At 42.1% G+C, this 11,353-nt stretch overlaps 1 protein-coding gene across 9 annotated transcripts; it reads right to left on the reverse strand.

The window, feature by feature from the left end:
* Window positions 1-162: 162 nt before the first annotated feature.
* LOC101467776 (la-related protein 4B) lies at window positions 163-10,949 on the reverse strand. Of its 9 annotated transcripts, none has more exons than XR_013100170.1 (16): window positions 9,877-10,031; window positions 7,147-7,284; window positions 6,924-7,046; window positions 5,852-5,900; window positions 5,452-5,588; window positions 5,061-5,164; window positions 4,778-4,888; window positions 4,295-4,564; window positions 4,012-4,091; window positions 3,735-3,935; window positions 2,718-2,787; window positions 2,510-2,646; window positions 1,978-2,051; window positions 1,698-1,767; window positions 1,042-1,090; window positions 163-534 (listed from the first exon to the last, which is right to left on the reverse strand). XR_013100170.1 is itself a non-coding variant. In XM_076888351.1 (16 exons), the coding sequence occupies exons 2-15, from the start codon at window positions 7,241-7,243 to the stop codon at window positions 1,070-1,072; spliced, it is 1,503 nt and encodes a 500-aa protein (XP_076744466.1). In that variant the 5' UTR covers window positions 7,244-7,284; window positions 9,877-10,031; the 3' UTR covers window positions 163-534; window positions 1,042-1,069. The 9 variants fall into 9 exon arrangements, 8 of the variants coding, with proteins under 8 accessions (XP_076744466.1, XP_076744465.1, XP_004574826.1 ...); XM_076888351.1 differs by having other exon boundaries at window positions 2,551-2,646; XM_076888350.1 differs by lacking the exon at window positions 9,877-10,031 and adding an exon at window positions 10,818-10,949 and having other exon boundaries at window positions 163-1,090; window positions 2,551-2,646.
* Between the last annotated feature and the right edge of the window lie 404 nt (window positions 10,950-11,353).

Below are 11,353 nucleotides of genomic sequence, written 5' to 3' on the forward strand. Positions count from 1 at the left end.
AACAAGTGGTGGTGCCAGATAATGGAGTAATGAGTGTTGTGATGTTACTCTTCTGCCATCTGCTGGTCCAAAGAAGGAACTAACGTAAAGGGTGCCGACTATATTTAAATGTTAATCATGGAGAGGGTGATCGGATAGAGCAGAATAAATACATACACAAACTTAACTTCAAAGGCACTTCTTTAATAGTTGTTCAATGTGTACAGTCTGTACAAAATAACTTTCCACAACCGTGCCCACTCTGTCTCCATGACATCTGTTTAACATTTAAAACTTTATATTTCAAAGAAAAGAAAAATGGCTTCATTACAATCAAATTCAAGTTCTCACATACAGTTCAAGTGCTGAAACAATGTTGTTTCTAGACACACAGTAAGTACCCACCCAGCCAAAAGGGAAGAAATGCACTCCTGTTTAAAATAAATAAAACTTTTCTGAAGTAAGGGAAACATGCTTTTGATCAATTTAATCCCAGAACTAGAAAGATCAAATCAGATCCCATTAAACACACTGGCCCTTGCAGCTCTCTGGTATCTAAAAATGGAAATAATACAGCTGATCAGCAATGATATTAATGGAAAAGGCTTCATGTGTGTCCACAGCAGTCATAGATAACACAGATGTATGGGTGGAGAAATAAAACAACAGCACTAAAATAAGTTCACAATCATGGCGGAACGTCCTGTACAACTAAGAAAACATGGATGAAAATAATTGGCGATGCATCAGGAAAGCAAGAAGAAATCAACAAAATGGAAGCTCACTCTCAACAAACAGACCTAAACTACAAAGCAAGAAATAAAACAGAAATGAAAGTAGCAGATCAAACTTTACAGATCTTCCCGTCTAAAAAACTGAAAAGTTGGTTTTGCCAAACAGTTGGAGCCCTCTGCCCACGCCAAACATCCAGACCTGGATTAAGGCGATTTAAAGGTTAAATGTGTTACTCAGTGTAGTATATATAATCTCATTTCATCAGCGTTTCCACTGTGCTGGCTCTGGTGCATCACCCCAGTTCTGTGAAGGCAGGACCCGACTTACTGCATAAGCCTCTCTTGCAGACCTCAGCTTAGGTCAGTTTCCTGGACTCCTGGCCAAACAGAGTAAAGATGGGGTCAAACTCACTATTACACCTTTACAACATGTGTTTGAGTCATTTTTGTAACTGTGAGACACTTGCTGCTGCCTATCTTGGGCAGGTCTCCCTTGAAAAAGACGTTTTTAATCTCAATGGGATCTTCCTAGTTAAGTAAAGGTTAAATTAAAAAAATAAAATGAAATATGACTCTAACACTCTGCACCTGTGCTACTTTTGATTTTTTTTAACTTCCTTTACAAAAGTTCATTTGTTGTATTTTTATCTTTTGTTGCTATCAACCCCTTTTTTGTGATTTATAGCTTTTAACGTACAGTTTAGAATTACCAAACACCAGCTATCAAAAAAAAAAAAAAAAAAATTGGCTTCCTGTTTCCTTCCAAGTGTTTGGTAGGTGAACCTAACAGATGTGGGTGCAGAACAGCATTTAAAGCAGACATGCTGGAATGATGCAGAAGCAAGTCTGCGCCAATTCCTTCATTCTTTAATTGAAATAAAAAGATTCCAATACTGTAGTATAGATAAAAGTTATGTAGTGAAATAGTAATTCAGTTAAGAAAATGAATTTTAACACCACAAAGACGTTGAAAAGCAGTCTCACAGTTACTGGTTCCTGTGTGTGCTGAACTGGTTTCTCTTCAGTGGTCATCTCTGAGGCTTCATTCGCAGCCCTGCAAACACAAACACAACTATCTCAGCACAGACGGCTGGAAAACCGCTGCTTCTCTACTTTTCAGATATCTCATGAGCCAAAGTGAAATAACTGTAGAAGCCTGAGCCATAGACTGTTAATCATATCAACTGTAACAGTGAGCGGTATAGACACCTTACATGTGAAAACAGAACACAGAGCGTGCAGCTGCTGTGTCAGAGATACTCACTGCTCTGAGACCAGCTGAGGCTGCTGTGAAGGCGCTGCCTCTGAGGCGCAGGAGCTGCTGCTTTGTAATTCACTCTGTGAAAAAAAGAAAAAGAAAACACTGTTTATTCATCACTTCATGTTCATTCATGTGCTTTAAGTACATAATGTGACAATCGAGATAATCTGCTTCATTCTTATAAAGAATGAATGCACTGACCGACACAACATGAACGAGCCTGATAGACCACAGAAGACGACTAAAGCGATCCATGGTTGAGACAAACAACAACATCTAAACATCAAGAACATCTTTGAGGAGGCAGGTGTGTAACTGTCGAACTACAGCCAAGGTGCAAACCAAAGGCTACATTAAAGAACAAGAAGGTCAGATTACACGTTAACAGACAACATCACAGTTACAGACACTGTGTCTTTGTCCACATATGGTCAGTATGGCTGGAGTTTGACAGTGAACAGAGCCTCAGTTGCTCTGACGGCCATGAGCCCAGGTGAGCAGTGTGTGTGTGTGTGTGTGTGTAATACAGAGGGACCTGGTTGCCTTGGTGTTACTGTTAGCTGGAGGAAGACTTGCCATGGTAGAGGCTGGAGGAGGAAGAAGAGGGAAGTTCAACATTGTGAGCTCAAAATGGGGAGACGGCTGACGAGGAGGGGACTGACTCTGTGAATTCTACACAAACAGAAATGGTCAGTACGCTTTCTGAACAAAGTGCACATACACAACGCTCAGTGGTGACTTACCTGACTGCTTCGAGTGGGTCGCTCCCAGGACCTTGCGGTCGCTCTCCTCCTCTGGTTGAAGTTTCCTCTCCTTCAGGGAAACACAGAGCTCTGACGAACATCTGTTTTATAACTTTATTAAAGAACAAGCGTCCTACAAGTGTAAAAAATGTGACAGACAGGGGTCTGCCTATAGTCTGAGAACCTGATGATGACGACGTTTAAATAGAGTCTTTTTAGCCTACTGTGGCTGTAACTCGTCTTTGCTGCTCTATTTTTTTATTGCTTACAGTTTGTTATCTTTGAAGCTACTGTTGTCAAACCTCCACCCTTCCAGGTCAGGTTCATGCCATACGCATAATTCTTGGCTTAATCTGGATTTTAATTCCCCTGAACATGTCTGATACAGGCAGTCAGTGAGTTACTGTTTTGAAAAGAGGAGACGATAACACACTTGCTGAATGTGTGCGCGATTGTGTCTGCTCAAAACGAGCTGATTATGGCAGAGACGTTATAAAAGAGACAGGGCACTCAAAGAGAGAACTTCTTAGGTTTCTCTTGTGTTTTCTGAGCCCTTCAAAGTACATTTTCCAAAGGTTAAGACCTGGTTTATTAATATCATACAGAGAATACACATCTATTTGTTTGCTGTTTTTTCTATCTGTTAAACACAACTTTTCGTGGACAGTGTCTCGACCCTATTGTGAAAAGAAAGTAAGGACATTAGGGGGAGTAAAGTGGAGCATGACTGAGTTTATTTTTAGCTGCGGGGTTCCATGATAACAGTGCCAAAACTGTCCGATGAGTTACCGCTCCATCTGACTTCATATTAGTGTGAAATGAACCAGAAGGAAGAGGTTACCATTTTAACCCCGTCTCTGAACTCAATGAACAGTAAGAGTATAAAGAAAACATGCCCTTATGTCATATCCTATCTTCACTACATGAACTATACTAATGAACTGGGCATAGCAGGACTTGAGAATAATAGAGAATAAAAAAAAGAGAGATCTGAAACCTGGACTGATCTTTTGTTACCTTCCCTGCTCAGTGGGAGACGTGACCTGCTTGTTGGGCTCCTTTCCTCCGCCTCTACTCGGAAGGCGCACCTTTCCGCGTGACCGTCCTTGACCGGGCCATGTGGGAGAAGAGAAACGATCAGATGGCTGCTCAGATGAGTGCGAGGAGGCAGGCTGCTGGGACTGCCAACGGTCACAGTTTGACCATCTCGAGCCTCTCCTGAAGAAACAAACAATAGTCTTCACACTGATGACATCATAAAGTGTCATGACATAAGAGGATAAAAAGGAGCTACCTGTGGCTGTGTGGGTGGTACGGTTTGAAAGCAGAAGCTGCTGTGGAGTCATCCACGAAGTGGTTCATCAGTAGAGGAGGCTAATGATGAAAACAACAACCGCTTAATCAGAGGAGGAGCCAGAGAGCTCCTCACACACATTAAACAACACGTTAACACTAACGACATCCACAAATCACAGGAAATGAACAAAAACAAAAATGCTAATCTGTTTAACACTGATAATAAAATTAAGTGTCATAAATACATTTTCCAGGCACAAATTCATCTTTAACAAACTCACTTCGGCCCAGTATTGGTATCCAGATGCAGCAGCCCACACCTCACCGAGGACTTCGTTTAGCTGTTGTGTGGACACGTGGGTCTGGCAGGACTGCTGGTAGGTGGTAGCGGGGGAGTAGAAGCCATAATAGCTGTTGCACTGGTCCGGCTGGGGGTGTCGGAAGCTTTGAGTGGGAGCCAAAGCAATGGCTGCTGTTGTTTCGGCCTTTATCCTCACCATGATGGGTTTTCCCTTAAACACTCGAACCTGTTCTCTGAGGTACTTGTAGGTCTGAAAACATGGACTCCGATTATTTCAGTTATTGTATTATCAGATCTCCTAACAAAGAAGGCTAACAGGAGCACTTTTTAACAGGACTGCTCTCAGGTAGTCATATTTGTAGATATTGACTGTATAACAAACCTAAATGGCATTAGCCAAAAAAATGTGCCCAAAAAAAAGCAGCAGCTAATTTACTTCTCTCCTCGACCGGCCCTTTTCTACCTGTTCTGCATCGGCTTCTGATTTGAAGGTGATGAACCAGTTATCGTTGCTCACAAACTCACAGGTCTTGAACTTAGGCAGGTTCTCCCCTTCAAAGAGAGCTTCCACCTCCTGCACAGCAACAGCAATATCAAAAACGCTGCCAACATACACAATTTACCTTTAAAACTCCTTTAAATAACAACACACGTCTCTATCCCCGCACGTGCAGGTACATGTAAGAACAACACCTGAACTAAAACTGAGGATTTTGGTTGCGTTGGGGTATTTTGTGCAGTCTCACCGCTTGAGGTGTGGTGTTAGGAATCTCCCTCAGGATTAAAACGCACCGGCTAGGTCTGGGCCGGACTTTCTGTCCGCACGGGGAAAACTGGACCAGCGGCATGGCTGTGGGAGAACAGCAGCAGAGTGTGTTTCAGGACAACAATAAACCACGTTCATCACTCTCATCTCTACACTAGAACAGTTCCTTCTAATGTGCATCGTCAGAATACCCGATTTAGTTTTTGAACGCAAAAACAAAAAAACGTTCCTCTTCACTAATCCCTATCACGATCCCGTGGTTTTGTAGCAAAGGAAATAAAGTCTGATCCATGTACATTAAATATTATAACTCAAAACTGACACAAACTGTTACTCTGCCTCCACCTATACCCACAGAAACAAACACTGACATCTGAGAATATCGGAGATGAGGTCCAGGTCTGTGGTGAGATTCCTGATCTGGTCGAGGCAGGCCAGAGCAGAGATGGAAACATACTGGTTGCTGTCCATCTGAGTCTTGAGAAACAGGTCATTGCTGAGGTGCTCTCTGAGGAGGGACGGAAGAACTGCTGAGAACACTGATACATGCTGGCGATGGAGGGGTTACCAAAGATCACAGTGCATATATTGTCAGATTAAAGAAATTTAAATGTCCCACTCGGGTATTTAGGTTTACATATAAGTGCACTTATAAACGGGTCAAACTAAACTACAACCACAGCAAAAATACTAAACCATATGTCTTTTAGTTTGTACCAACTACAAGTAGTGGATCTGTAAAATAGGGGGGTATGTGTGCAAAGCTAATACCTGTTCAGGTAGGACTCCAAAACGGTCCTCAGCTCTTGTCTGATCTCATCTGAAATCACAGAAGTCATTGGTCCCATTTGTCACTTTGAATTTGAGAGATTTTGTTAAGATGAATTTCAGTGTTTCCCACGGACTTCGATTCGACTGACTGAACTGATGCTGGTAAAAGCAACAGGCAGCAGGAATTGTTTGGTTCAGTTCTTTAACCTTTAAATAGGTCACTGTATATTTAATGCTGTTTATTCTTAACTTTTAACCCCTCAGTTAGATCACCCTTGGTCTGTGTGCCTGTGTGTCGCAAAAGGACGCTTTTTAAAGGAACAATGCTTTTAGATGATTAACTCCTGTTTTTGTATTTAAATGTACATACTGTGTGACAACTAAACTCCTATTCCAGTGAGTCTCTCATGCTGTGACTGTGCCTCCATTAGCTCAGCATAGCAGCACACGATCTAGTTCTCCACCTGCAGGTGGTGATAATCTCAAGAGCAGAACGAGGACTACTGTTTCCAGTTGTTGGGGGTCTGCCTGACCAGAGGAGATCCCCTCTGGAGGAGTAGCTAAATGATTCCACCACAACAGTAACATGCCATTCGCTTATCCTTTTCAGGGTCGCAGGGGCGCTGGAGCCTATCCCAGCTGTCATAGGGCGAGAGGCGGGGTACACCCTGGACAGGTCACCAGTCTGTCGCAGGGCTAACACAGAGACAAGCTGCATGTCTTTGGACTGTGGGAGGAAGCCAGAGTACCCAGAGGGAACCCATGCAAACACGGGAAGAACATGCAAACTCCACACAGAAAGACCTGATGGGGGAATTGAACTCAGGACCTTCTTGATGTGCGGCAACAGTGCTAACCACCGTGCCACAGCAACACGCCCAATGAGCCAATTGGTCAGGAAATTGAGAAATTTCAAAATAAAGGGAGCTTTGAATCAAATTGTCTCTTTTTAAACACATTTTGCCTCAACGTAGCTCGCAGCCCAAGTAAAGCCAACGTGTGTGTGAGAAATACCGGATTTTAAAAACACAGCTGGATGGACTTCAAAGAGAAACTTAATTCAGCTTTGTACCTGTCACAGGTGGGTCACAGGACTCTCCGTTAAATATGTGAGTGTCGGCTCTCAGTGTCTGATATTCCAGTGCGTTAGGATCACCCAGGACCATGTTCTCCTGCTGAAACACTGGTATATATCCTTAAAAAGAACACAAATAACCAAATAATAAATAGTAACCCAACAATATCCAGCAGCCAATAAAATGCTTGTGTATGGAAAACAAGCAGATCTAGCCTACCTTCCTGAAGGGTCAGATTGTCATGGACCAGCCATGGCTGCTGAACCTGCTGGTAGGCGGAGTCAGGGTAGCTCAGGTAAAAATTGTTGTGGTCCATATTTCAGGATTATTGTTGAGGCCTGGAGCGGTGGCAGGTTGCTATAATAAAAATGCATAAATGTGCACCATATTTATGAGCCTATTAAAACCTACAAATACAACACCTTGGTTATTTGAACCACAGAGAAGATGGCAGAGAATAATTGTTGTGTTGGTTCAGAGGTGTAACAAAGATCAACAAAATCCATGAAGCCAAAAAGAAATGTAGCTCAAATGTTAACCTTGTATCCACTTAGTAGAAACTCAAATGTTTCTACCAATTGTGATCCTGTGATATCAAAGCATTAACAGAAGTTTATGTACCTCACCGTTCAGTCAGACTGTGCTTATGCATCAAGGACACTTGTATGAACAGTAACATGTTATGTAACTTTTTAATGCACAATGGCTGCTTCCAGTTGTAGGTAGCTCAATTTTTGCCTGTATCTGAATGAAACCACGACACATGAACCAAATCCTGTTCTTACAGGCTTTTTCTTCAAACATTTAGCATGTGAATGTTATCGCTCAGCCCAGTCAGTCGGCATACTGAGTGAACACGTACAGACTGAATGCAATCTGTGTGCCAGTCCCACATGCAGGTCCCCTGAGGCATCACTGTGCTGTAGGGATAAGCTCCCAGCAGAGCCATAGAGGATTGGAGCTCTGAGACAGATTCTGGGATTTGCTGTGTCGATACACTTCCTGCTCTCACCCTGCCCAGGCTCGGCCTCAGACGCCCTCTGAGCTCAGCCTTCCAGTTCACCTCCAGACCCAGTTCGATCCAGGAGTGGGGGCAGAGAAGACAGATGAAGGAGTCTGCATCGTCTCCCAGCAGTTTAGAGACCATCACTTATACCTCTTTCCTTCTCTACCTCCTCAGGAGCAGCAGCAGGTTCATGACCGAGGAAGTGGACCTCGTAAGATGAAGTTGAAGCATAAACATCGATCTGATTGGGGTCTAAGGTAGCCAAGGTGTAGTCCTCTTTGCTGCTGTGTGTGGTTGTCCACAGCCAACTGAAACCACTGATCTCAGGATGACTTAATAATGAAAACCTTTAAAAATGGGTGAGTCTGTCTTCTTCTTCTACTGTAATTATTTCTAATAGTGTAGAGAAAAAATAATCTACGCGCCCTGAAAATGAAATCTCAGTGGTTCTGAGTTTTCTTCATTTTTCTTCGTCCTCTTTCCCCCATAGTGTGCGTTGTCCTGCCTCCCTATGCTCCCCCTTTTTTCCCCTTCCCCACAACCTCCACTTTGTCATGGGAGACCACTGCCACTCCCCGAGTTCTTCCTTCCCGCCAAAGTGAAAAGTGATCGCTCATAAGTGGGTTGCTTAATTGGGTATAAAGATAAAGACCCAAATGAATATTGTTGTTGCACCTCAGGGCGACTGCTCAGCTGGTGCTGTATAAATACACCTGAACTGATGAGGGTCATTACATCTCAAATCATCACATTTTCACAACCTTTTCTGCTCAGCCACCTCTGATGTCCCTGAAAAGTTTATGGTTTAAAACCTGGTCATGTATAAAATGATTGCTGTGAAATTTTGGCTTCATATATCAAATAATTTTCTAGAGATTTTAAGGCAAATTCGACTTATTTTTCCTCCACACGCTAAATTCTGAGGCAATTTTTGAACTTTTAAATTAAAAAAAGACTGAAATTTCCAGACATTTCTTTTGTAAATAGAAATAAATCAGGATCTGCAATTTGGGGAAGATACATAAACAATCACTAGTTAAAACACTGAAATAATTAAAACCGTCCTGTCCCATGTAAACCCCATCTTTGAGCTCATGCTAACAAAAACAGAGCAAAATACCACTTAGACACAACATGCATATCACAACATCTCTGCTTACACGGTGTCAAATGAAGAAGGCAATACAAAGTAGATCATATCCCCAGATCTGGATAGATACACAAAAACACGTATCTATACGTGTTTTTGTGCACGGTGCCTCATCATTTCACCAACATCCCCACACATATTTAATACTCACTGCCTCAATAAAAGAAAAATCCCAAAACTCATAAAAGGTCCAGGAAAAAGGGCTCTGGCTGAATTAAAACGTGTTTTTAGCACTTTCGAAAAACACGTTAATAAAAAGCAGCACTTTGAACATGAACCTTAGCGATAAACCTTGATCTAAAAAATAACTCAAAGTCTCTGAGTTGGGCGTGTTGATGTTACGTCTCTGCGCTCCGGCCTCAAATCAGCCTCGATGGGCGGAGTGAAACTGACCACACCGGCCTTTAAAGACACACACCTCTGCAGGGATCAGAGCCTCATCCGTTTAACACGAACCGTGGACGTTAAGAACTGTTAACCACTGTTAACGTCCGTGAAGCTAACTTTAACGTTTACGGTGCTAACGGCCAATATGACATAAATTAAATGTGTTTTTAATACTCTCATCAAATGTTTATGCATTTGTGAAATGTAGCCACTCTTAAATATCCATCTGAATATAAATATATAACATATAATAATGCAGATTCATAATACTATGTAGTCATATTTCGATATAAAAACGATGAAATATACATTTAACCTCGTTAATGTCACACTGCTGGAGCTTAGCGTGTACACAAATAAGCTCACCGTCTCTGAGGTGTTTTCATCGTGTGAGACAGAAACTCACCCGTTACCTCTGCTCTGCTCCCGGTGGAGTTTCTTCCGCAGGTTTAAGTTATTTTGCTCCGTGAACTTTGCGGCTGCCATGGAAACCGTGCTTACAAAATGAAAAAAAAAAAACTTTTATTCCCTCCAATAAACTCTAACTCCTGTATAAAAAATAAATGTTTGTAATACTCTCACCAAAGGTTTATGCAATTGTGAAAAGTAACCACTGTTAAATATCCGTCTGAATATGAATATATAAATTATGATAATGCCTATTCATAATAGTATGTTGTCATATTTCGATATTGTAAAAAATGATAAAATATATATTTAAACTATTGAGAAAAACTAAATAAATGAAAAAATGGAAAAAAGTTTTAAAAAAAATTGCAAAGCAAAGCTAAGTTGATATTTAGAGATATTATCTTAATAAAATTTGGGTTAGGCCAGTGGTTCCCAAACTTTCTTTGCTGGGCCCCCTTTGTTTTACAAGAAAAATGTCCCCCCCGCGCGCGCGCGCGCGCACGCACACGCACGCACCCTCCAACCACACACGCCCATATTTTGCTCCATTGCGGTTTATTTCACACCTCAAACATTTAGTAAGCAAATACAAGTAATCTGCAATAAATTACAGGCAGTAAGAAAATAATCTACTAACTCTTTTACGCTACGTCTGCACCTACACGGGTATTTCTGAAAACGCAGCTGTTTCGTCCACACGTAAACGGCGTTTTGAAACACCGAAATGTCTGGCAGGATCAGCCTGATATTATATGTATCCCGCTGTAACTTTACTGTATAAAGAGCTACCATCTCCAAAATGTCAGGAGTAGTTAGTCATTACAACAAGTGTTTGTGAACTAAAAATCAAGAATGTGGGATCCTGTTTGTCCGGGATTTGAAGAGCCCAGCGCTGCTCCTGATGCAGGGAAAACCAATTCTGCAGGGGAGACCTACCTCAGCACTTGTGCAGGTGAAGCCAAAGGGAAGATTTGCTTCACCATATTTTCTAGTCTTTGTCTTAGAATGAAGTTGGTTTGGAAACATATTCAGCGATGCTTCGTCTCCTGCTTTGCGTTTGTGTGGGCGCCCCGTGCTACCATTGTCCAAGCGTTGGTTTTTCTTTTCACACTGCGCCCCCCCTGCCATGGCTCTGCGCCCCCCTCCCCTCCCCTAGGGGGCGACCCCCACCCACTCCCCTCCCCTAGGGGGCGACCCCCACCCACTCCCCTCCCCTAGGGGGCGGGCCCCACACTTTGGGAAGGTCTGGGTTAGGCTATCATTTCACGTTTTAGTTGGTTCTGATAAGGGCGAGGATAGGGGGAAATGTAAACTAACAAATACACAAACAAAAAACCCTTTAAAAAACGTTTCTATTGTGTAATTTAAATGTAAATTTGCCTTTTATATTTAACCTTAAAAGTCAAAAATAGCTTTTCATTTTTAATCCTCTTTATTTTTCGATTTTATCTCTGCATCAGTGTTCCTATAAT

The sequence above is a fragment of the Maylandia zebra genome, linkage group LG9 (assembly GCF_041146795.1).
Source record: "Maylandia zebra isolate NMK-2024a linkage group LG9, Mzebra_GT3a, whole genome shotgun sequence".
Lineage (NCBI taxonomy): Eukaryota > Metazoa > Chordata > Actinopteri > Cichliformes > Cichlidae > Maylandia > Maylandia zebra.